Genomic DNA, 27740 nt, shown 5'->3' on the forward strand with positions numbered 1-27740 from the left:
CATATATATACATATATATACATATATATATGTATATATATATACACATATATATATATGTATTTCATCATGAATTCTTATTGCTTTTCCGCCCCAACCAGTCCAGAAGAATGAGAAAGGTCGCAATGTAAATTTCCCATTTGTGGTGGGTGCTTGGCCTTCTATGGAAGGCGCGTGTTACTTCAACTAAAAATGATACCATAGCCTTATTTTCATAGGTCCTGTGGATACAAACTTAGAATTTATTTTCCCCGAAAAACGAGTTAATGATGGAGGTGCAATAGAAGAATCATCGTTCCACCGTAGTTTGAAGAATGGTGAGTGAAATGAGAAATTAAGAAACCGTTGAGAATATGAAATTTGTTTCCCATTGCGCAGATGAGGCATTATGCACTAACAGAAAACCTTTAGGAACTTTTCCCCGTAGAGACGATGCGTAGGAAGCAACAGCACTGCAGCAACAAGAAGCACGCGACAGACGAGCCGAGCTGGCTCGCACTCGGCCACGCACGCGACAGACGTGCCGAGCTGGCTCGCACTCGGCCACGCACGCGACAGACGTGCCGAGCTGGCTCGCACTCGGCCACGCACGCGACAGACGTGCCGAGCTGGCTCGCACTCGGCCACGCACGCGACAGACGTGCCGAGCTGGCTCGCACTCGGCCACGCAAGCTACAGACGAGCCGAGCTGGCTCGCACTCGGCCACGCACGCGACAGACGTGCCGAGCTGGCTCGCACTCGGCCACGCACGCGACAGACGAGCCGAGCTGGCTCGCACTCGGCCACGCACGCGACAGACGTGCCGAGCTGGCTCGCACTCGGCCACGCACGCGACAGACGTGCCTATCTGGCTCGCACTCGGCCACGCACGCGACAGACGAGCCGAGCTGGCTCGCACTCGGCCACGCACGCGACAGACGAGCCGAGCTGGCTCGCACTCGGCCACGCACGCGACAGACGAGCCGAGCTGGCTCGCACTCGGCCACGCACGCGACAGACGAGCCGAGCTGGCTCGCACTCGGCCACGCACGCGACAGACGTGCCGAGCTGGCTCGCACTCGGCCACGCAAGCTACAGACGAGCCGAGCTGGCTCGCACTCGGCCACGCACGCGACAGACGTGCCGAGCTGGCTCGCACTCGGCCACGCACGCGACAGACGTGCCGAGCTGGCTCGCACTCGGCCACGCACGCGACAGACGAGCCGAGCTGGCTCGCACTCGGCCACGCACGCGACAGACGTGCCGAGCTGGCTCGCACTCGGCCACGCACGCGACAGACGTGCCGAGATGGCTCGCACTCGGCCACGCACGCGACAGACGAGCCGAGCTGGCTCGCACTCGGCCACGCACGCGACAGACGAGCCGAGCTGGCTCGCACTCGGCCACGCACGCGACAGACGAGCCGAGCTGGCTCGCACTCGGCCACGCACGCGACAGACGAGCCGAGCTGGCTCGCACTCGGCCACGCACGCGACAGACGTGCCGAGCTGGCTCGCACTCGGCCACGCACGCGACAGACGTGCCGAGCTGGCTCTCACTCGGCCACGCACGCGACAGACGTGCCGAGCTGGCTCGCACTCGGCCACGAACGCGACAGACGTGCCGAGCTGGCTCGCACTCGGCCACGAACGCGACAGACGAGCCGAGCTGGCTCGCACTCGACCACGCACGCGACAGACGTGCCGAGCTGGCTCGCACTCGGCCACGCACGCGACAGACGTGCCGAGCTGGCTCGCACTCGGCCACGCAAGCTACAGACGAGCCGTACTGGCTCGCACTCGGCCACGCACGCGACAGACGTGCCGAGCTGGCTCGCACTCGGCCACGCACGCGACAGACGTGCCGAGCTGGCTCGCACTCGGCCACGCACGCGACAGACGAGCCGAGCTGGCTCGCACTCGGCCACGCACGCGACAGACGAGCCGAGATGGCTCGCACTCGGCCACGCACGCGACAGACGAGCCGAGATGGCTCGCACTCGGCCACGCACGCGACAGACGAGCCGAGCTGGCTCGCACTCGGCCACGCACGCGACAGACGAGCCGAGCTGGCTCGCACTCGGCCACGCACGCGACAGACGAGCCGAGCTGGCTCTCCACAGGCTACTCGCGCGCGAACTCGCTTCTTTGCAGGCCGAGCCGAGCTAGTACGGACATCGCTAGACATCAAGGAGAAGGAAGTTCCTCTTACATGTTAGTGCTTATCAGCTGTCTCAAAGCATATTGTTTGACTGAGTAATTGATGTTTCTTTTTTGAATTCCAACCTTATAAAAATATATTTAGTAAGGTAATTTCGTTATCAAAAATTCACAATTTAGATGTAACTCAAAAATAAAATTGCCTGCCTCATTACGTAAAAAATTTTTTCATGCCGAGCTCGATTCCTCAGAAATAACCAGAAGCACGTGGAGAAACCACAGGAATGACCAGAAGCACTTGGAGGAACCACAGGAATAACCAGGGACACACGGAGAAAACCATCAAAATATTGTCACGAATAGGCAGGAGCAAACAGAGAAAACACGTATTTTCCTTAATATCGGAAAATCACACATCAAACACAACTCGGACACACCGGGGAATAAAAATGCACGGACCTATAGAAACAAGCCATTGTATCATTTGCAGAGAAAATGTTGTGGTAATAAATGTAGAAATGAACAGGGGTTATAAGCAGGGTTGCCTTACCACTGCGCCCCCTCGCTCCGTAGGGAAAGATAGCGATGCGTAGGGACCGGAAAAATTCGCGGGTTCCATGACCTCTAGGATGAACTTTATAGTTCTACGTACACTCAGTCAAATGCCACCCTCTCATTGGCTGCTGTCTTGTGAGACGTCCCAACGTAGCAGCCTGTGTTTCTCATTGGCCCAGAGTTATCCAGGTGAGTTGTGAGCCAATAGCAGAGGCAGCACTAACGTATAACTATTTGAATTTCAGGCTGTCGTGAAATGAATCCGCGAATTTTTCCGGTCTCTAGCGATTCGTGTTTGCGTCGGTCTCTAGCGATGCGTGTTTGCGATGGTGTGACGCACGTTGAGTTCCGAGTTCCCGTGTTGCCGTCTGTTAGAGTGGCTTCTGTTGACTCGTTCCATTTGAAGGCAAACTTGTGAGTGGCGTGAACGGCATCAAGTGCCGCAAGCTATCGTCTTGTACGGGTTTCAGCGGCAAATAACATTTTCAGAAGAAAGCTCGGATAATTTCAGTTGTCTGCAAGTACATAAATAACGAAACCCGTTTCTTTATGTAAGCAGCATTTTTTCGTAAAAAATTTAATGTTAAAATGTACATATACCAAGTTTACATGTGTTAGTATGCTGGCTGTGATTTATGTACGTATAGGGGTGAGTAATTTCCCTCATAGCATAACTTTGAATGCCGACAAACATCAACCAACATCTAACCTATTTTTTTAATATAATGGATTGTCCTCAACACTGGTATGTAAAATTCCTACAAACAAGTAACTTACTCAATATCTCACTGCAGTTTATTTTATAAAACATTGTGTGGTGTAATAAACAATTAATTATATAATAAAACATTAGTATGAATTGAACACACGACTGTACAAATATTTTGGCAATAAAATAGTTTAACAAAAGGTTGTGGTACTACGAAAGACATGAAAAATTCAGGAGAAGATGAAAACAATTTTTGTTTAAAATATTAGGACATAATATTTTGACAATTAATTATATCTGTATATGAGCAAATTCAAATATATATATATATATATATATATATATATATATATATATATATATTTGAGATTTCACCTCTCGAAAAAAACACTTTTTTCTGGCATCCATTCATAATCGTAAAGTTTTGGACTCAACCACTTTTCCTTAACAACCACAAATTTGCCTGAAGGCCAAGCAAAGTGGCGTAGTGGTAGAACACTCAATTCGAGAAAAACCACGTTTAAATTCATGTTCAACTATTTTAACTTCTGTTTCGCAGGCTATTTTTAACATGGTTTGTTACTATAAACTATGGCTGTATGCGTTTCTGTGACCCCATCGACGAAATATATATGTATAAATAATTTTTGGAACATTACTTCAGTATGCATCGCAATGCTACTATAAGCATACACCAGCTAATTATTATAAAAAAAAATGTTGATTCTCTGAGATTTGAATTTTGTTATATTGGTGAAATACGGCTTAGGCTTGAAGATAAAACAAGCCATCATAGGTGATTACCTTCCAATTTGTATTGGCATGTGGATGCTTTACTGTTCCATATTTATTAGCAGTTAAAATTTTGCTACCTCGCCTACTTTCATTCAGGCTTATTTCACAGTGCAACAAAAAGGTAAATATATAACTAGGGTACTATTTACACCAAGCACTACATTACTTTATATAATTCTGTTCCGACTACCAGCGAGTTACTGTTTCACAATATTGCAGTGCGTGGGTGAAATCTTTTGTAAACAACTTATGAAGTTAAAATGTTCCTACTAAATGTCCAATAACTCTCCAGTTTAACAAAATGATCAGTTAGATGAAAAAACTCAAGTTATTCCGGGAAAAATATTCAGAAAGTTAATCCAATGAAACCATCACAAAGCAAAACAGTAGAAAATTGGAAATATAAATGTACGCGAGAGACAGAAACTTACTTATAAACAGTTTATACATAGGCTATAAATGCAAACCATGAATAAAATTTCATTGTAACACTAGCGATTGCTACAGACTAAGATAGAAATTTTCTCGAATGTCATGCTGCAAAACTCTTTAATTACCCAATTCAGTACAAATCAACTAAGAGTAAGTTAGAATAATTTAAGGTAACTGGATTATATTTACGTACAGAAAACATAAGTTATGGTTTATAAAACTATAAAAATTATACGCAGCAAGAATCCCGAAATTCAGCAGTTCTGGATGACCTCTTAATTAACTGAAAAAAAATCATTCGCTGTACATGGGTCACCAAGATCTCTGCAGGTAAAAAGTTGATTTTGATCGTACAGTTCACTTATACTCACAGCCAACATCTTCCGGATAAGTATACTACACCACTTAGGTAATTATAAAATTAAAATTTTACACAGTAAGAGTTTTAGATTCGATGTAGATTTTCCGAGCTATTTCTTTGACATTTAGGATTTAAGTACTTTAGCAAATGTATTTTCCTTAAGTTGAATTGCGACCTCCACGCATATAAGATATATATATATATATATATATATATATATATATATATATATATATATATAGCAGAGATAGGTAGACAAATATGTATTTTGGGTTTTCGTCAAGTCGTTTACGAGGTCATAGGAGACGGACACACGAAATACAAGTCAGGGAAGTTGTGGAAGACATAGGCATGGCATCATCCCAGCGTTAGCATGGAGTGATTTCTAGAAACATGAAATCACCTATATCAGAATGAATAGCCCGAGATGCGAGCACTAAAAATAAATAAATAATACATAATAATTCCACACAAAATGTATAGTCTCCGCCGATGTAAATGTAATTTTACAGCTACACGTGTAGGTGTGTTTACTCATGTTCAGATAAAAGAACTGTTAAGGGTTTGGTAATACAATTGCATTTTTTTTTTAGCATAATGCAACATTTAATACAGTAACAATATTCCCTACTGTTTGTGTATTTTTACTCCGTGGTTTATATACTGATGTTTGCATTTGTGAGTTAATTTTACTGCGTCACTTAGTAAATGTCCATAAGCAATGAACATTAAAATTTTATTTCCGAAAGCATTTTAATTTTGTTTTGCCTATGGCTATTAATAAACACTGTGTACATTAGACGGATTTTTACGTCTAATGATTTTATAATAACATACAGTATAACGATCTGTGTGGATTAACAAGGTAACGACGCCACGATCTGTTGGTTTAGAGCCAGACTAATATATCATGAAGTAATACCACTTGCTAAACGACGTGCTGAACTAATGCTAAAAATTCAACAACCTCATGTAAATTAAATAGGTTTCTTGACAATATGCAATTGCAATTTTTTTTTTCAGTTTCTCGGTAGTTGTAAATTTACTATGTCAAATATTACGTACTTTTATGCTGACGTCAGTGTGTGTATACAAATACAGAAGATAACATATACGTTAGTTATTGAAATTAAGTATGTAGACTCGTGTATTTCAACACAAGCCTGAGGCACGATATGGTTTTCTGGAAATATCTGAGTAAAAATACACGAATTTGTTTTTCTTCTTATTTAAATTACAAGATAGAAATTATAGTTACCGAAACTTTGCAATGTGACTTTAGTAATGCCAGAATGGGTGGTGATGGTGGTGGTGGTGGTGGTGGTGGTGGTGGTGGTGGTGGTCGTGGTGGTGGTGGTGGTGGTGGTGGTGGTGGTGGTCGTGGTGGTGGTGGTGGTGGTGGTGGTGGTGGTGGTGGTGGTGGTGGTGGTCGTGGTGGTGGTCGTGGTGGTGGTCGTGGTGGTGGTCGTGGTGGTGGTGGTGGTGGTGGTGGTGGTGGTGGTGGTGGTGGTGGTGGTGGTGGTGGTGGTGGTGGTGGTGGTGGTGGTGGTGGTCGTGGTGGTGGTCGTGGTGGTGGTGGTGGTGGTCGTGGTGGTGGTGGTCGTGGTGGTGGTGGTCGTGGTGGTGGTGGTGGTCGTGGTGGTGGTGGTCGTGGTGGTGGTGGTCGTGGTGGTGGTGGTCGTGGTGGTGGTCGTGGTGGTGGTGGTCGTGGTGGTGGTGGTGGTGGTGGTCGTGGTGGTGGTCGTGGTGGTCGTGGTGGTGGTGGTGGTCGTGGTCGTGGTGGTCGTGGTCGTGGTGGTCGTGGTGGTGGTGGTGGTCGTGGTCGTGGTGGTCGTGGTCGTGGTGGTCGTGGTCGTGGTGGTCGTGGTCGTGGTGGTGGTGGTCGTGGTGGTCGTGGTGGTGGTGGTCGTGGTGGTGGTGGTGGTCGTGGTGGTGGTGGTGGTGGTGGTCGTGGTCGTGGTGGTGGTGGTCGTGGTGGTGGTGGTGGTGGTGGTGGTCGTGGTGGTGGTGGTGGTGGTGGTGGTGGTGGTGGTGGTGGTCGTGGTGGTGGTGGTGGTCGTGGTGGTCGTGGTGGTCGTGGTGGTGGTCGTGGTCGTGGTGGTGGAGGTGGTGGTGGTGGTCGTGGTGGTGGTGGTGGTCGTGGTGGTGGTGGTGGTGGTCGTGGTCGTGGTGGTCGTGGTCGTGGTGGTGGTCGTGGTGGTTGTGGTCGTGGTGGTGGTCGTGGTGGTCGTGGTGGTGGTGGTCGTGGTCGTGGTCGTGGTGGTGGTGGTCGTGGTGGTGGTGGTCGTGGTCGTGGTGGTCGTGGTGGTCGTGGTGGTCGTGGTGGTGGTGGTCGTGGTCGTGGTGGTGGTGGTCGTGGTGGTGGTGGTCGTGGTCGTGGTGGTCGTGGTGGTGGTGGTCGTGGTGGTGGACGTGGTGGTGGTCGTGGTGGTGGTGGTCGTGGTCGTGGTGGTGGTCGTGGTGGTGGTGGTCGTGGTGGTGGTGGTCGTGGTGGTGGTGGTCGTGGTGGTGGTGGTCGTGGTGGTGGTGGTGGTGGTGGTGGTCGTGGTGGTGGTGGTCGTGGTCGTGGTGGTGGTGGTCGTGGTGGTCGTGGTGGTGGTGGTCGTGGTGGTGGTGGTCGTGGTGGTGGTGGTCGTGGTGGTCGTGGTGGTGGTGGTCGTGGTTGTGGTGGTCGTGGTGGTGGTCGTGGTCGTGGTCGTGGTGGTCGTGGTCGTGGTCGTGATGGTGGTGGTCGTGGTGGTGGTGGTCGTGATGGTGGTGGTCGTGGTGGTGGTGGTCGTGGTGGTGGTGGTCGTGGTGGTGGTGGTCGTGGTGGTGGTGGTGGTGGTCGTGGTGGTGGTGGTCGTGGTGGTGGTGGTCGTGGTGGTGGTGGTCGTGGTGGTGGTGGTCGTGGTGGTGGTCGTGGTGGTGGTGGTCGTGGTGGTGGTGGTCGTAGTGGTGGTCGTGGTGGTGGTGGTCGTGGTGGTGGTGGTCGTGGTGGTGGTGGTCGTGGTCGTGGTGGTCGTGGTGGTGGTGGTCGTGGTGGTGGTGGTCGTGGTGGTGGTCGTGGTGGTGGTGGTCGTGATGGTGGTGGTCGTGGTGGTGGTGGTCGTGGTGGTGGTGGTCGTGGTGGTGGTGGTCGTGGTGGTGGTGGTCGTGGTGGTGGTGGTCGTGGTGGTGGTGGTCGTGGTGGTGGTGGTGGTCGTGGTGGTGGTCGTGGTGGTGGTGGTCGTGGTGGTGGTGGTCGTAGTGGTGGTGGTCGTTGTGGTCGTGGTGGTGGTTGCGGTGGTCGTGGTGGCGGCGGTGGTGGTGGTGGTGGTGGTGGTGGTGGTGGTGGTGGTGGTGGCGGCGGTGGCGGCGGTGGCGGTGGTGGCGGTGGTGGTGGTGGCGGCGGCGGTGGTGGCGGCGGTGGTGGCGGCGGCGGCGGTGGTCGTGGCGGTGGCGGCGGTGGTCGTGGTTGTGGCGGTGGTGGCGGCGGTGGTGGCGGTGGTGGCGGCGGCTCGGGGCGCGACACGCGACACACGGGCGTCTCCGGCCAGGTTCGCAGTCGGCAGCGCCGGCGGGGGTTGGCCGGCGTGGGCGACAGACAATGGAACGGCGAGAATGCAAGTCCGCGCGTTTCCCGCTGACCCATTTCGAGGATCGAGGCCCCTCGCCACGAGGATTAGCTCGCGGGAATACGAAACGTCGATATAGTAACGGATTCGACCGAGTCTCGTCGTCCACTGCCATCAGAGGTGATGGAACCAACAACTCGTCGGATCACGGCAACGTCCGCCGCGCTTCCAACCTACAAGCGCGGTTTTGGTCAGGACCGCTTACGTGGCAGCGTTCATAAAAAGCAAATAAGTGCATTACTTACTCTCGGTCGTAAAACATGGTGGAATTGTTTTTTAATGAAGCATAACTCGTGCAGGAAAACAGCACTTGAAACCTAGATGAGAGACTAAATTGTAAGCATTTAAAAAGATGAAAAATCTAACCCAAAGTTTCAAGATAACTGACCAAAATAACATAACGTAAACCAAAGATCCGTAACTGTCAAAACAACTCTAAATGTCTATGTTTGTGTGTATATACACACACAAATACTTTAATGTTAGTTTTAAGCTACAAATTACTCATGAAGTTACTAAACTACTTTACTTTTTTAGTACGTTTTAGTACAAAAAAGGTGTTTCAGTCAACCATTAATTTTCATGCGTTATTTGTAATAAAACATATTAATTATGTTCTAGAGTGTCTTCTATCGTTGAGCCCTTGAATTCATATAAAGGATAAATTTTGTTGTATCTCAAAATCACAAAGTTTGACAAGCGAGTGTAATGTTTTTGATATGAATTATATCAAGAGACCCAGCGTCATTTATGAATGGTACATTTATATTGAACCATTTCTTTTTTTTTCCATGCAGCAAAGCTAAACTGAAATTTTTTGAATATGTCACATTTTTTCATTGTAAAATTACACAATGTCAAATAAGACATTTGTAACCCAATTATTTTGGCCAAATATGCCACTTTCTAATACAGGTAAATTAAACTTGTTTAATGAGAGGGAATGAACACCGAAATTGCGACGATTTCGTAGGCATGATTTCCTTTGTAAATTACGTTCAAATTTAATGCTGATGTCCAGGGTAAGCACAAACTATGTTTACCCTTTCGGAAAATTATAAAAAATTAAACGGTTCAACTACTTTGTATGAAACTTATTTCAGTCGGAAGAGAATCTCCGGTAGTTTCTTTCAGGTTACAGTGACTCAATATGCCAAACATCGAGACGGCAGTCAATACTCGTCCCACACTTTGTGCAGTGTGTCTGTGGTGATGGACTCAACTGCCCCTGTGATTCGCTGCCTCAGATCCAGCAAGGAGTGTGCCAGAAAGAAATCGCATGGGGTTAAGTCCAGTGACCGAGGTAGCCATCTGCCCCACACCGCATTGTTGACACCTGCAAGACCAAACCTCTCACAGGTGTTTCCATACAACCTAGTGGAAGTAAGGCGGTGCACCATCTTGTTGGAAGAGGTTACTTTATTATTTTCCCAATTGAGGCAGAAGCCACAAGGTAAAACTGTCGAGGTAGAAAATTACATGTGACAATTTTTTTTTTATGAAAATGAAGGGCACGAAAATCTTCTCCCTCAACATGACACAGAATACATTCACTTTTTGAGGAATCACTATCATGCTCGATATTGACATGGGGACTTTAATCTCGCAAAAACACACGCTGTGCCTGTTCACGTTGCCATTTGTGAGGAGTAACGTCTCGTCACTTAAAAGAGTAACAGGCGATTTTCCTAACGGCGGTTTGCCTAAATATGAATTCGTTACGGCGATTTGCCTAACGGCGTTTTGCCTGACGGCGTTTTGCCTGACGGCGTTTTGCCTGACGGCGTTTTGCCTGACGGCGTTTTGCCTGACGGCTTTTGCCTGACGGCGTTTTGCCTAAAATGTTACTATGACAAAATCTCGTTTTGCCTAACAGCGAATTGCCTAACGCCATTTTGCTAATGGCGATTTGCCTAACAGCGTTATGCCTAAGCTAACCTAACCTAACCTAAGCTAACCTAAGCTAACCTAAGCTAACCTAAGCTAAGCTAACCTAAGCTAACCTAAGCTAAGCTAACCTAACCTAAGCTAACCTAACCTAACCTAACCTAACCTAACCTAACCTAAGCTAACCTAACTTAACCTTACCTAAGCTAGCGGCGTTTTTGCCGAAACGGCGTTTCGCCTGACGGCGTTTTGCCTGACGGCGTTTTGCCTGACGGCGTTTTGCCTGACTGCGTTTTGCCTGACGGCGTTTTGCCTGACTGCATTTTGCCTAACGGCGTTTTGCCTAACGGTGTTTTGCCTAAACGGCGTTTTGCTTAAAATTAGACAAAACGCCTTTAGGCAAAACGACACATGCCCACATATTTGTGTACGTAGTAAATATTGTAATACTGTAAAGCTCATATAAGAGTAAATTAGTTTAATTATGTGGCATTAAATCGAAACCAAAAATCATAGTTTCTTTACAGATTTAAGTTCACGTCAAAGTAATAATTGACCATCATCATTATACACGAATGCTCTCCAATAAGATTATTCACAGCAAATCTAATAATAAAGGTTATTTATATAGTAAAAAAGGCTGTGTTTCAGTTTGGTTATTCGCTGGTGTCTAAACATGTATCGTACAATTTGTCTGTTCCTCAGAATGAAATACGTAACTTCAAGCCTGCAACCATAGAGAATGTCTGTGGATTCCCGGCACCCACGCGATATATTATGAAGATACTAAAATGTTACATAATAAATAATATACAACAGTTAACCACATAATTATGTATTTTAAGACTGCTATTGGATAAGCGTTTAAAATTTTAAAAAAAATCAAAGCCACCGATGAAATTTTACAATCGGCTGAGGGTGGGAGTAGCACTCATTGTAGAAAACACACACACACTCCTTGATACGGCATTAGTTGACTAACAACGCCTATACACACACACACACACAAAATTAAATAATGGAATGTTACTTGCTGCCGCTGTAACTCTGCTGCACTTTGCTATTTATACATCTATTCCAAGGATATCCTGTCGGTTTCCTCTAAAATCTAAATGAATAGCTCGCATTGCAGATAAACGTGTTTTTCAGGGCTTAAAACACTCCGAGATCATAGTAAGACAGGGACTTTCCGGACGCCAGAAGAATTATAAAAAAAATTTACCACTTGCGTTGTAAACAAGCCACAAGGTCGATTACTGCAACCACGAACCAGTTTCCTACAAAACTTTCCGAGTTAACGACGAGAATACCAGACATTTATCAGTGCTATCGAGGAGAAAGGAAAACTTCTAATTGAAGGGGTAACATTATGCCTGGGATATTTTCTACAAGGCTATTACGAGCCGCAGGCAGTAACATCTTGCCATCTGAGGTGTCATGCTGAAGGACACTAGGGCTTAGGCCACACGTGAGTTTTCATGCAACGTGAGATTCTGAGCGACCGATGGCCACACGTGCGCGATTTCACGCAGAATGAATTCGCAACCCGGACACATGAGCATTGTAGCGTGAACTGATACCATCTCCGTTGTGCACGTTTAATTGTGAATTCATTAAGCAGAAACGCTGTTGTGGTATTATGTGCTGTGCTGTTTTTTTCGTAGGCGTCTGCGTCGTCGGCGGGGGCATCGAAGAAAATACGTGGTCCATCCCATATTGAGTGAAAAGTCAGCGAAAGGAAAATTTGTGCTCTTACATGATAAACTAATGGAAAATCCAGACAAGTTTTTTGAGTACTTCAGGATGTCCGTTATCTCATTTGAAATACTTTGGTCTATGGTGAATGAAAATATATCAAAAAGTAACACAGAAATGAGAGAATGTGTTAGTGGTGAAGAAAAACTCGCAGTGACATTAAGGTAAGTTTTTTTTGCTCATATTTTAATTTACTTTTTCAGAAATATGTTACGAGATTAGAAAAAGGAGATGTGAATACAAAGACATTTAAGAAAATATTTACTGATTTGTAAGTTATAATGTGACAAGGTTCTTACGTCGCACATAAAGGGTTAAAGGTACTTACCTGTGTGGTTATATGTTGGAATTATTTTACAAAAAGTTATGCATTTTTAAAAGTTTTTAATATGTATTTTTTAACTTGATTTCATGAATTACTTCATAGTTATAACTAATTTATGTTGCAGGTAACTAGGCACTGGGAATTCCATCCATTCTTTACACTTTGAATATCTTATTGGATATTCTACAACTGCAGGCATTATCCGAGACACTTGCACTGCCATTATGAGAAACATTGAAAGAAATATACATGTAGATGTAACCACCAACTGAAGAAGACTGGATGAACATCAGTGATCTGTATGAGGGAAGAGCAAACTTCCCCCATTGTGTGGGTGCAATAGACGGTAAACACGTAAGAATTATTAATCCGCGGAATTCAAGTAGAAAATTATGTAATTACAAGAAATATTTTTTCTATTGTGCTTATGGCTGTTTCTGACAGTAATTACTGTTTCACGTTCATTGACGTAGGATCGTTTTGTCATGAAGGCGATTCAAATATATTGAAAATGACTGAATTGGGGGGAAAAAATTACAGCCAAATTTTGAATTTGCCACAAGCAGTGTTTTTAAAAAAGATCCTTCTGGAATAGCACTTCCCTATGTGTTTTTAGCCGCTGAAGCTTTTGCAATACGTGAATGTTTATTGAGACCTTATCCTGCAAAAAACCTTACGCCTACAAAAAAGGTTTTTAACTACAGATTATCAAGAGCACGCCGTTATGTGGAATATGCATTTGGCATTCTACCAAATAAATGGTGAATTTTTCTGCGCCCAATTGATGTCAGTGTAGATGTGGCAGATATAATTATTCAAGAATATTGTGCACTTCATAACTTCGTAAGAAAGCAAGAGGGCTATCTATAATTTCGACGAGACACTGTCTTGTACACTGAACAGCATTCCTGCTTACGGAACAAAAGAAAATAATAGTGGAAAAGCTATTAGAGATCATTTTGCTGATTACTTCAGTTCTGAAAAAGGGTCAGTGCCATGGCAATATTGTATCGATATTCCTGAGTAAATACAATGTTCGCTTTCAGTACCGACAGATGTTTTCTTTTTGTCTGTAACATTTTCAAGGGCTAAGATTAGATTAAATAACTTAATTACCCGTGAAGCTTCGATTTCATAAGTGAAAGCTATTTTTTTTTTTTTTTACCAAAAATAAAGTCGAAGAAAAGATAAATATGTACAAGTTATTTTAATGTGGTTTATTCTAGCTTGAATTATGTTGTAACCATGCAGTATTCAATTATGTATTGTAATTAAACATGTACTTGTATATTTTAAAAAAAAAATCAACTGACAAGGATTATGATTTAGAAATAACTTTAAAAAATAAAGATTTACTAAAAAAAGTTGATTTTTTTATGTTCTGACATTTCTTCTGTTAATCCATAAAACTGGTTTATGCTTCATACACAAATATTAGATTATATTTAGTGTCATACTAACTAATTTTTACACCAATATATGTCCTTACAATATTTTTACTAACGGTACTTACCAACATTTGATGTGTTTTCATCGTCTAACTCAGTCCATTTTTCTCCTAAAACAGCCGCAGTTACTAACAACCAATAATCTCGCTTTTTTTTTTTCTCGGTCTTTAAAAGTTTTACTTTTGGTGTCATACAGACACGGGTAGTTTTGTACTTCCCGAATGATGAGTCTAAATCCATTATGCGGCACCACACAGTGAAACACGGCAGTATCAGAACAGACCGCGGCGTGTATTCCCGCACGTGTGGCCAGGTATCGAATGAAACGCCGCGTGAAAACACGCAAACATGTCCTCTCCCCGGCGGCAATTCCCGCTGCGTCTGGCCGGTCTCTTCTCCTTGCTGCGGCTCATGTTTCTGGCGTGATTTCACGCACAATCTTTAGTTACAAATGTAACTAAAAATTGAATATTATGTTCACAAGCAATTTAAACAAATAATTCCCTAGTTAAAACTTCAACGCTTATTATGAAACGAAACGTCCATAAATTATTAATAAATAAACAAACAATTCATATAAACCAATGCCTTGTTAGAATAAATGAAAATGCGAAATGGTTTACCTTCACTCTAGATTTAAGTTTATTATGCGAACTATGAGGGTTTCTTTGTCTCACCGGGTTCCATAAACAGTTAAATTTTCTCAAAGTAGTAAAATAAGTTGTAATCAAGTAACATATATAAAATATGTGAATGTTGCATTTTTTACTATTACAATGAAGTCAGCACAATTAATACTGTGAATTAACTAGATGAACTGTCAGATTAATGCAATATTATAAATATATTATAAATATATTATAAATATATCATAAATAAACTACATTAAGGCAAATACGATTTCCCTTGTATCCCTTAAATTTTATATTACTAGATATAGAAACTAACCTACAAATAAAAAATACAATCTTGTTAATTCCGAAATTGCTCTGTTTTTGTTTTCAAATACTAAACCAACTTTGTTATATTTTTTTGCTAATGAACTATAGAAGATAAAATATCAAAAAAATCATTCACCATGTTACATAATTTTTAACAAAAATAGCTGAAGTTTTCAATATTTTTTTTTTCATTATTTTGTTAAATTGACGTTATATCCTTACCCCCAATATGCTTGCTTGGACGGCAACTGCGTTGGCTGGTTTAAACATTCTAGGTATCATGTGTATGGAGTTTATAATTATTTCTTCTCTTCTGCTATGTAAACTTTTATGCAAATTTTTATACCCATAACAGAAGTTATAGCAGAAAATGGGCATCATGTGGAGTGGGCTTTACTAACCACTAGCCAGTGTATTATTTAATCTTTCACTTTATTTCTTTCTATGTATTCTCTTAGTTTTCTATCCGTGCTTATTTCTATCCGGTGTAAATTTTTTTTACTCTTGCAGTTTCAGTATGTTTTAATAACAATCTCTTATACACATTATGAGACTATTTTTTCTATATTATCTTCCCTCACTGAGTATTTCTCTGTATTTATCTTTCAGTCTCTATTTTACGATTAATGTTTTCACCGAAGCTGCATTATAAACTAGTTTATTTACAGTGTGGCTGCGTCAAAGTCCACGTTATCCATTGTACAACATACGGCTGTATTGTTAACTAGGTTCGGCACATGTCCGAGGTGACTGGCGTGAACCCGACAGTGGCCCAGTCGCCGCCTGCAGGTGCCGTTAGCGAGACGCTACGGCATGCCAGCTGGCTCGCTGACGACTCGCTGTAGGCCTGGGCCGCGGCTAGCCTGGGCCGCGGCTAGCCTGGGCCGCGCCTAGCCTGGGCCGCGGCTAGCCTGGGCCGCGACTAGCCTGGGCCGCGACTAGCCTGGGCCGCGCCGAGCCTGGGCCGCGCCGAGCCTGGGCCGCGCCTAGCCTGGGCCGCGCCGAGCCTGGGCCGCGGCTAGCCTGGGCCGCGCCTAGCCTGGGCCGCGACTAGCCTGGGCCGCGCCGAGCCTGGGCCGCGCCGAGCCTGGGCCGCGCCGAGCCTGGGCCGCGGCTAGCCTGGGCCGCGGCTAGCCTGGGCCGCGGCTAGCCTGGGCCGCGCCGAGTCTGGGCCGCGGCGAGACAGGGCCGCGGCTAGCCTGGGCCGCGGCTAGCCTGGGCCGCGGCAAGCCTGGGCCGCGGCTAGCCTGGGCCGCGGCTAGCCTGGGCCGCGCCTAGCCTGGGCCGCGGCTAGCCTGGGCCGCGCCGAGCCTGGGCCGCGCCGAGCCTGGGCCGCGCCGAGCCTGGGCCACGCCTAGCCTGGGCCGCGCCGAGCCTGGGCCGCGGCTAGCCTGGGCCGCGCCGAGTCTGGGCCGCGGCGAGACAGGGCCGCGGCTAGCCTGGGCCGCGGCGAGCCTGGGCCGCCGCGAGCCTGGGCCGCCGCGAGACAGGGCCGCGGCTAGCCTGGGCCGCGGCTAGCCTGGGCCGCGGCGAGCCTGGGCCGCGGCGAGCCTGGGCCGCGGCGAGACAGGGCCGCGGCTAGCCTGGGCCGCGGCGAGCCTGGGCCGCGGCGAGCCTGGGCCGCGCCGAGACAGGGCCGCGGCGAGACAGGGCTGCGGCTACCCTGGGCCGCGGCGAGCCTGGGCCGCGACTAGCCTGGGCCGCGCCGAGCCTGGGCCGCGGCTACCCTGGGCCGCGGCTAGCCTGGGCCGCGGCTAGCCTGGGCCGCGGCGAGCCTGGGCCGCGGCTAGCCTGGGCCGCGCCGAGACAGGGCCGCGGCTAGCCTGGGCCGCGCCGAGACAGGGCCGCGGCTAGCCTGGGCCGCGGCTAGCCTGGGCCGCGGCGAGCCTGGGCCGCGCCTAGCCTGGGCCGCGCCGAGTCTGGGCCGCGGCGAGACTCGCAAGCACACGGTCAGCACCGCCAGTCGCGTTGCTACATTTGCGCCTCTCTTGAGAGAGCGATTACACAGATAGAGTAAGAAAAGTCGCGCTACTAGCCTTGTGTTAACAGTTACTTTAAGTACTTGGGAGAGAACCTAAGCTAGAAGTTGGAAGATTTGAGAGGTATAGCATACCTCGTTCCCCCACCACTGCATTATTCACTAAACGGCTCACCAGTCCGCGGACTGTAGCTGTGTGAACCGGTGCAGTCTATATACCGTCTCAATCTTAGATTGCAGTACAATGCTTATGGCGCGCGCTGTTGCCAAATCTCTTAACACATTACGAATTTTAAGAGATTTTTTTATTTTGATTGCAAAAGAAGTATTTTAAAAACGCATGTCGTAATTTGTAATATTTTATACTATCCGCTTATAAATTTGTAATATATCGCCACTTTATTTACTCTAACTTACAAGAAACCGTTCACACACATTCATTGGTATGAATTCATAACATAATTGTAAAGAGAATATGATAAAGACATTAATAACTACGCATACATTTTGATCACTTTCGCTACCGCTGACCAAAGTTGGCCAAAGCTTCCTTAATTGCATTATTCACAATTTTTTTTTTTTTTAAATACTCAAAATACTTGCAACACAATCTTGCGCTCCCTCCCTCGTAGCCTACCCATGTTATTTATTTTTTGTGTGCCACCTTCCATAGTTTACATTTATGTAATACGCATAAAGGCAGAAAATAAAATCAAATATGTGAATAAATAACCCGTTAAAAGTGTAACGTTACGGAGTCACCGGATACAACGCGTTGCTTGGTCGCGAGACACGACACTAACTGGAAGGCTGGTTTTTTGAAATGCGTGTCGAAGGAAATATCTGAACTAGGAAGCCTTTATCTTTGAACTTGCGTGTATGACAAAACCCCAATTCTCCGAAAAACTAGGCCATGTTTCCTCTTACGAAGCAGTTTTGAAGCGAGCCTCTATTACATAATGCCTTTGCGCTGATAAGACAAGTCTTCATAGCTATGGCCACGAAAACTGTAGGAGCAATTGGGATGGCGTTTCTTTTAAAAACAAATTCATTGTCAACATATTCCACGCTTTCGACCCCCATCTAGATTTGCCACTGATCAACTTGTTAATGTGTCAGTTTCTGACGAAATGCATTTTAGGATTAAAATAAATTATAAAACTGAAACATAGAGCATTTTTTGTCTTTAGATTTATTTGGTGGCGTCTTAAACAATGAATTTACTAACAAAAAAATCTGAATTAAATACACCTTTTTTTATACATTTTGGAATTCTTTTAACCAGTTTCCAAATATGAAGTTACTTTTTTTTCGGCCCCTTAAAATGTCATTACGTACACAAAAAAAATTGCATCGCCTGATGCGTATTTCAGAAGCTATACCATATGCAAAAACGCTTTGTCAAAAAAAAATTAATTCGTATGACATATGGCAACAGCGCAGGAAGAAACAAGGCCAGTGCTACGGCAGTCGGCGTGTTAGAAAGAGAGAGAAAGCTCACATTTACTTCCACGCTGCAATGTAAGAGTGGGATATTCTATAGTAGAGGAAATCTAGCGAGCTAGTTCACAAACACGTGGTGCTCATTAAATTAGTAGAATAGTACTGCGAAAATGAATGCACGTGGAACATTAACAGTGTACAATACAGAAACAGGGACATGGAACGGGCAGGATATAAGGATATTATTATTTTCTCCCTTCTATGCTCTAAAGATTCCCGTATCTCTTGCAATAATGCTTCTGCACAGTTTTATTTAACATTTTTTTAGAGTACGACGGCGAACACAGTGGCTCATTCTATGCATGAACTACCCCATTTTGGATTGTGTGTGGACAGTAACTCTACCTGAATATCGTAGTAAAGTAGTCAGGAGTGTTACCTTGCCCTAGTTATTTAGTTTACTTTACCCGGTGTACTTAACTTTGACGTTGTTTTTCGTACAAGCGACGGGTTCAAAAGTGTTTGACCAAAATTACCTTTTATTTGCTTTCGAAATGTATATTAATAAAATTAGTAATTAAAAGTATAATATAATTGTTTTAAGGCTGCATTTTTACCATAGAAGTGCGACGGCAATTTTTTTTTTTTTTTTTTTTTTTTTTAAACAATGAGTTTCGCTGGTATTGACAATTCGACCACCACATTTATTTCTGGCTTTCAAGAGTCATGGACTGATAAGCCAATTCCATTCCATTTTCCATGTGTAAATTAAATAGTAAGGCGTATAAAATACAATATCAGCCTACTCATTTTCGGATAACTACTTGTATTTATTTCTTACGAGACACACAGCAATGATTCTTTACAGACATTAATTTAAACAAAAACGAAAGCAAAAAAATTGAATACAACAATTTAAACAAAAAAATTAAATATTAATACTAAAAACGAAAAACTGCAATTTGAACTATTTATTTACAAACCTTTGATTTTTTATGCGCTCGCATGATTGCCCAACATTTTTAGTCCTAGGCAGCCCAACATTGCCAAACCGAAATTCCCGAATACTCGCCTTCATACAGCAACTATACCGGACACACACATACATTCCTCGCTATTCTAAATCAGCCAGTGTTTGGCAAGGTTGGACAATTAAAAGACGGCTAATGATGTATGTAAAACGAGTTGCTTATATTACAGAAAACAAAGGGTGATAGACAAAGGGTATTATAATGGTGGATCTTAAAAAAAATGGATGCGTGTACATATGTACGCGCGTTAGAAGTTAAACTTACATGGCGTAATAGAAAACTAACTTTAATTTTGCATACAAATAATAAAAGAAACAAAATAATATAAGAACTGGAGTGATATTATAAATACGGTTGTTAAAATATAAATTAAATCAAATTTAATAAAATAAATACTCAATATTCAATATAAATAGATAGTTGAGCAAAAGGTGTGTATCGGTTTTGAAGGGCTAGTTAGAAAAACGAAACAACTAACAAAAATAAGGTTTATTTTACTGGAATTGGTATACATTCCCCTTTTATAAATCAAGTTCTGAAGATCACATCAGGAAGATGGTGGCCATCAGCAGAGATGCAGTGATGAAGGCGATTTCGGAACTATCGAAAACTTTTCGGCACATTTCGAGGAGTATAGTGATTTCCTCCGAATTTGCATCTTCAATTCTTCCAAGGTGTGAGGATAATGTTTGAAAACCGTTTCCTTGCGGTAAACCCACAGGAAGAAGTCCCAACCGCTCAGATCTGTGGCCCGCGCTGACCGGATTTGAGCGTTTGTAACGACTTCCTGTGCGGTTACCGCAAAGAAAAGATTTTCAAACATCGTCCTCACACTTTGGAAGAACTGAAGATGGGAATTCGGGAGGAAATCAGCGCTACACCCCTCGAAATGTGCCGAAAAGCGGTCGAAGAGTTCTGAAATCACCATCAATGCAACGGTGCTGATTGCCACCATCTTCCTGATGTGATCTTCTGAACTTAATCAACAAAACAAACCTCATTTCTGTAAGTTGCGCCGTTTTTTTAATAGCCCCTCAAAACCGATACACGCTTTTTGCCCCATCCTGTAAAAACACATGTATAAAATTAATTTAATTTAGTAATATAGTAGATATATTATTTAATTTAGTAAAATAATAGATATAAATTTTACTTAATACTGAAAATCGATTAATATGCGGAATGTTTATTCTAAGATATTAATTTTAAATATTTATTAAATAATGTAATAATTTTTAATTTATAATGCAAATAAATTATACATACGGGAACATAACCTCACAAACTCTTCCATAAAAACGGCCAGAAGACTACTAAACCTTAACTCCCTGCCAGCGACAATGGAAGCTTGCAAGCAACCTGACATCTTTATACATACGGAAACATACTTATATACAAATGAAAATAAGCTTGAAAAAGTTTATAAACACAATTTATATCACTAACATTCACCATAAATATTTTTTTTTTAGTGATATGGACCAGTACTCAATATCAATCACTAAAGTATAAGATTTAGAACAAATATATAATTTTTATTTGTATGTCACTTTTTTTTTTATTCTGTGAAAATTTTGTTGCATGGTGCGTTAACATCGTAAAAAATTATTCTCTTTATTTTTTTCATGACGCGCCTAAAGAAGTATAACTTCAAAAAATCACATAGGTTTCTTGCGCTAGCTTAAACACGTCAAGAACACGTCAATCTACACTGACAAATGACAAAGAAGTGGGAGCTCAGACTTTGAAGGGTCTAATATTTTGGGGCGGAGCCTAACCAAGGGCTCTGTGGAATATGAAATAGACCAGAGAAAAACGGGGTTCGTGGCCCCTCCTCCAAGAAAATTTGATAAAATCGACAAAACGTTTTTTTAGCCGACCAGGAACCTAAATTTCAACGATGGTTCCGATCATTTATTTATATGTTTAAAGCATACCAAATCACGTCCAACACGTCGTGCAATCGAACGAGACACGCTCTGTCACGCTGGTCGCGGGCGCTGGCGGAAGTTGGTACGAACCTGGCGAGCGAGAGAGTGCGGCGAGAGGCCGCGACTGCGGCGGGTGCGTGGGGTCCCGTCTCCCGCCCGCGGCGGCCGTCGAGAGACCTGCGTTCATTTCACAGACGTGAGAGTCGCAAGTGCCACCGCCACCACACGACCACGCCACCACCAACCACCCCACCACCACCCACACGTGGTCGCTTCCGGCGCCCAGGACCGACACACACACTGCTTATTAACTAGAGCTCTGCCACGACGCAATTTGCGACCGTGAACATCAGCGCATTTCCTTACATGTGCGAACTATGTACCACTGCATATCGAAATAAAATAAAAACCTTTGAAGTGAACTTTAACATCACAAGGCGCTCCTTATAGTAGCGTTCTCATTCTCGTTCTCGTTCTCGTTCTCGTTCTCTCTCTCCCCCTCCTCCCCACCATCAGCTAGAAATAAATTCCCACATACAAAAGAAAATTATTTGAAAGCAAACAGGGATCAAAGTGATTTTACTTACCCCCCTCCCCAACCCCCCAATTTCCGGCGGAAATTAAATTCTGCGTACGCTCCTGGTCTGGTTTCATGTATTGTCTACTGTCGCAGGAATACGAAACACCACTCACGTGCTTTCAGAAGTGCTCTTGATGAGTTTACATCGGAGATTCGATCATGTCCATCGAGCGTGTTTGGTTTTTCGGTCGTGTCCAGGATGACATCATTAGCAGGTGGAGCAGTCCGGCTTTGAAGTCACGCGAGTAAGAGTCTTACGAGCTGGCCGTGCATTCTAGAATGCTTGGGTTTCCCCGTAGCACTTCATTCTAGTTCTCTCGATCATACATTTTAAACACTGGCAGTAAAAATTTTACTTTAGCAGACTTTAGGCCATAGTACATCAAACATGAAAAAATAAATATAACATATGCTCAGTATAGTTTCTTATGTATTCTAGTTAGGAAACTATTGACAAATATGCCTACATATACACTTTAGTGTATGTAATATGAGTATCTATTAGGTATAATTCACACCGAGTATTGACTGTTACCCGACACACACTGGTCCCAAATCCCGAAAAGCTGGCCAAAAGTCGAAAAAAAAATGTTCTTTCTAGGAACATTTGACTGTTGGAATAGTAGTAGTGGTACCTCTAGCACGTATTAACACCGTTAGGGATGGGTAAGGGTCCCTACCTGGCTCAGGAATTCAGTTTGTTTCGAAGCATCGAGCGTGTCGCTTTGTTAGCGTGTGACGCATCCAAAAATTCCTCAAGTTCAAACACGTATAGAAAAGTGAAAAGTGAACCGATTAGGATTCTGCAAAATAGATTATTCTCCAGAACGTAAGTAAATTTCAGATGTGTTGCCCTTAATTAATATTATTAAATATTTTAATAAAAAATTAATAATAAATGATAACGTGATTTCTATATCACTTTTGGAGAAGTTTTTAATAAAAGCCATACGTTAAAAGTCCCACAAGATCCCACTCTGAAACCAACTGGAATTTGTAGATCATTAATATTTTTAAAACATGTCAAAAAATTACCTGCAGCTAGCTGCAGCTTTGGCTTCTGTTATGATTTTAATTCGATGATATGGATGCGCTTTTAAACCCGCATTTTTCACATTCAGTTCTGAGTTTTTTTTATTAAATAATATTTACAATAAATTGGCAAATTTTTTTAATAACATTCAATTCTTAATTTTCAGGATCTGCAAACGATACCAAAGAAATTTCTTGCACGAGAAAGAAAATTTTTCTATTTGTGAAAACTGTATTAAATGAAAATATTAACATGGTGAATGAAATTGTTGAAACAGAGGTATCGAAAAAGTTTAGACATCAATACAATTTGCCACAACATTTAAAATATGTCATTGCGAAATTGGTATCGAAGTTTTGAAAAAAGTGGAAACAGGTTAATAGAATTGAAAGAAAATTCTTCGAAAAATTCGATATTTGGCTCAACGTTCTTGTTATATATTTCACAGTTGAAAATATAGGTGCGGAGGCTTCCGCGAACAAAACAATAGGGTGTCCTTCGTCAAGTTAGGACGATGAGTGAACTGTTAAAACGGAGGAAGACAGAAAAGGTTCGAGAAGAACATAGCGTCAAAGCACTGGCCTACGCTACTCAAATGGGTCTCCGGGCTTCAATAAATGTACATGCTTCGAAATTAATTAAGGATGTCACAAAAGGCAGTCCATTAAAAGCATCAAAGTACCAGAAAGCTATGCAACGTGTTACAGGCAACGAAGCATTATCATTTGTTATAGATAGAGACCCGGAAATTTCGCGGATTCTTCTGGCCTCAGGATAGAATTCAAAGTTATAGGTGTGCTTGACCCATGTTTACTTTCCCATTCGTTGATTTCTTAGCGAGAACATTTTTATCCTTGTTATTTGGCACTACCTGATTCGCTTACTTCTCTCCTAGCTGGGCATCATTGGCTCGCGGTCGTAGACGGGTGTGTCCAAACAACTGCGTGCCAATCATGAACACAGTGCGAGAGTGTGAAGATTTGCATTCTAGCTTGCGACTAAATTAATCCGCGAAATTTCCGGGTCTCTAGTTATAGAAAATAAACTGTCCAAAAGTCAGTATCAAGGAATTCGTTCTTTAAGCGTAGAAAAACATTGTAAATTGTACCCGCCTTAAAAATATGTATTGGATTCTAAAAAGAAGTGTTACCCTGAAAATTCAGAAATTTCTGTAACTGAAGGTGGAGCTACAGTTACACTTCAAGCATTGTTAAATCATACAGCTGAAAGAATTTTAATGGTACAATCAGAGGTAGTTAAAATTCTTCCTGAAAACGAAGTTGTTAATTTAGAATTAGTATGCAAATCGGGATGTTATGGCACTTCTGGTCAAAGCACCTACAAACAAACATTTAGCGATGAAGATGGCCATAAACAGGATGCAAACATTTTCGTTATTTCGCTCGTTCCGTTGCAAATCTATGATAAAGTCAGTTCACGTGTCATTATTTGGAAAATCCTCGACCTTCATCGTAAAGATTTTGTCGCCCAATTAAAATTCAATTTATGCAATAAACTGCCGAAGCTAATAGACACGAAGTTGATAGTATCAAAATGCAAGAAAGAAACCTTGCGCTCTTTCAAACTGTAATGGATGAAAAACAAATTAACATAAATTTCAAACTTGTGTTAACAATGGTAGATAATAAAGTTTGTAATGCTATAACGGATACATCGTCGAGTATGCGTTGGTGCCTTTGTCAAGCTACATCCAAAGAATTTAATGATATCGACAGTATTTTACAAAAACCCATCAATGAGGATCACTTCGAATTCGGAATATCGCCACTGCATGCTTGGATACGGTTTTTGAATGTTGTTTGCACGTGAGTTACAAATTAGAAATAGAAAAGTGGCAAGGGTGCAAGGACGATAAGGAAAGTGTTGAGAGAAGAAAAAAATACACACAACAAGGTTTTCGTGACAAATTATTGCTTATTGTTGATCAACCAAAACAAGGATATGGAAATTCAAATGACGGAAATACAGCTCAACATTTTTTTCGAAAATTCTAAAATTTCAGCTTCAATAAGCGATTTCATGTTATATTGCAAGCAATTTCTTGTGGTTTTGAAATCAATGTACAAAAGTTTCAGAACTACACTGAAGATACTGCAAGTAAATTTGTCGAACTCTATCCATGGTATTTTATGCCTACAACAGTCTATTAAATTTTTATTCACTGTCACAAAATTATAGATTCTTTGATTATTCCTATCGGACAAATGTCTGAAGAAGCTCAAGAGTCGTGTAACAAGTACATTAAAATATTCAGAGAAGATTTTGCGCGAAAATGTGACCGAATCAAAAACATGGAAGACATTTTTTGCAGGCTTTTGGTAACGTCAGATCCACTGATCTCCAGTTTGCGCAAACTTCCTCCAAAAAAACTTAAATCATTATCCCCACACGCAATTGAACTTTTGGATCCGCCATCATTTGCAGAATCAAGTATTCATAGCTCTTCGATGGATGCAAGCGACGATGGTGGTGGTGGTGATGACAATGAATCTTCAAAACATTCGTCGGATAGCGACTGAGAAAAGATAAAATTTTATTGGAAATAATGTTAATTATCATTGTAATAGTTATTAGTTCTTAATTACTTTATTCTAGTAATCTCTTTTCTCGACCTAAATATATAAAGTATTATAATTTGCATTTATTTGATTATTTATCATAGTTATCAAATGCATTTTATCATTTTTAAGTTCATTTTCGTTATCAGCAACTAGAAACTCTTACACACTGAATTTATTGTCCAGAGAGTGACGTTTTCCGAATTTTTTGTCTATATAACGTTCGATATATTTTTTTTTAAATTTATGATTCGTGTCAGCGACTTTTGACAATATCTATATATGTATGTATAATATTCATGTGGAAAACTATTTCTGAGCTATGATATAGTCGCCATTTTGATTTTTTTTTCTTAATTCTACTTTGGATTTATAATCAGTGACCTTTAAAACCCTCATCGAAATTGATAACGGCATTGACTTTTAGCCAGCTTTTTAGGATTTGGGACCAGTGTGCGACAGTTAAAAAAAAGAACAGCTATGTCTATAATGTAACTCAAGGTGCAGGTGTGATATCACTGTACTCTAAACAAAATTCTAAATTTCAGAATATTTTTAATCGTAAGAATTTTGAATAATTTATGATTTATCATACACGTGTTCCGATGTGGCTACTGTCATATTAGGTCATTGAAGTGTATTTTTTGTTTTCTGTTTGGTGCGTATAGTGAGCGCTTAAAAAGACGGAACAAAGTGAATAAGGGCGCGGTTACACTGGACTCCGAACTACTTCAGGAAAATATGTTAAACTTTAGCGTGCGGTTACACACAGCCTGAAAATGTATCGTTCGAGGCCATTTCTCATTCCACCTAAATAGGTTGGCAAAGTAGTTCAAAACATCTCTTCTGCAAAAGTATCTGAGTGGCTATTGAGTGTTGAGAGTATAAACGGTCCTTTGCGGAAAAAAAATGGAGGATGGAGAATGTTCCTGGCACAAGTTCGTTTAATATTTTACAAACTGCAACAAAGCAGATCTTGTAAACGACCATAAACGCCCTGTATTACGAATAAATGGCTCCAAAACTGTAACCAGAAATGTTGCAACCAACATTTTTCTGTTGTTGCAAATGATGTCTGACAAGAATCATTTTGTTTCGAAGCCTATTTTGCTGACATCTCCTAAACTGTTTCTTCAGCTGTTTATACCTCGTAAAGTAACTAATATAATTAAATAAAAACAATGCATATTCATTTTCCATCTCTGCTTACATTACCGTACAACCAATTGAAAAAAAATCCACTTTTTTCTAGATAGAAAATATTTAGGATCCACAACATATTCATTCGATGACAGTAGACAACCGTTTTGGAGTTGATCATAATTTATACCAACTGCCCTGTAATCGTACACTTTCGCGTTCGTAAACATTTTACTTAAACCTGTTCACCTGAAGTAGTTCAGCGTTCATAGTTTCCTCCCCTATCGGGGAGCTCTAGAGGTATGACTATTTATTATTCGTGAAGGTTTAAATAAAAGAATTTATCTAAATAATAAAAACTTAATTCTATAAAAATATTAATTCCATAAAAATAAACATTTATTATAAAAGAGATAATGCTTTATAAAACATACCAGTATAAGTTTCAGTTTCAGGTTGCAACATTCATTACGTTATCGATAACGGGACCAGTTGTGATTACGGGAGTACCAGAACTTTAGTAAATAAGACACTGCTAAACTACTTAGAGAGACCTAAAACTAAATACATAATTATGAAGTTACTATCGACAGAGTCTTAGACAAAAATTTTAATTTACATGAACTCGAACTCCTCGTAAGTTCTGGAGACTCCCAGCCCCTGTTCTCATTGTAGATTCACATCTCAACACATATCATCGTGAAATTAAACGAAAAAGATACCTGGGTGGCCAGTGCCTGCCCAGTCTAAAACATGACATCATGCAACGCGAACTCATAACCGCTCCTAGGAGAGAGCCTTACAGTTACATCCCTGACTTGTTAGCGCTAACAGACTCGTTACAAGGACGGACAGCAGCTCGCAGCTCACTCTAAATCCTCCTTAAAAACCCTCGGCCACTCCTACTTTCCAGAAGGTTTCGGCCCAGCCTACCCCAAACCTCGCCATCAGGGTACGAGCTAGCTGAGTGGCTCGCGCCGCGAGGGACATTGCCCGAAGTTTCGCCACAGAGCGACCCAGAGACGTCAGCACGACCGGGCTCAAGCCACACATCGGTGCGTGCGACGCCAGCACAACCACCG

At 42.8% G+C, this 27740-nt stretch overlaps 2 protein-coding genes across 3 annotated transcripts in view; both read right to left on the bottom strand.

The window, feature by feature from the left end:
- LOC134529149 (putative fatty acyl-CoA reductase CG5065) overlaps positions 1–27740 on the bottom strand; it is a 226927-nt gene that overhangs the window by 90071 nt on the left and 109116 nt on the right. Inside the window, exon 3 of one of the 2 annotated variants that reach the window (XM_063362920.1) lies at positions 21417–21503. The exons of the other annotated variant lie outside the window; for it this stretch is intronic. The gene's annotated coding sequence lies outside the window, so the exon portion shown is untranslated. The remainder of the gene's footprint in view (positions 1–21416; positions 21504–27740) is intronic. 2 annotated transcript variants of the gene reach the window in all.
- The window catches only part of LOC134528852 (platelet binding protein GspB-like), a 113618-nt gene that overhangs the window by 12806 nt on the left and 73072 nt on the right, over positions 1–27740 (bottom strand). The window contains 2 exon segments of the mRNA XM_063362519.1: positions 512–1458; positions 1512–2018. Of these exon segments, the coding sequence (XP_063218589.1) occupies positions 512–1458; positions 1512–2018 (1454 nt within the window).

The sequence above is a fragment of the Bacillus rossius genome, chromosome 2 (genome assembly GCF_032445375.1).
Source record: "Bacillus rossius redtenbacheri isolate Brsri chromosome 2, Brsri_v3, whole genome shotgun sequence".
NCBI classification, from domain to species: domain Eukaryota; kingdom Metazoa; phylum Arthropoda; class Insecta; order Phasmatodea; family Bacillidae; genus Bacillus; species Bacillus rossius.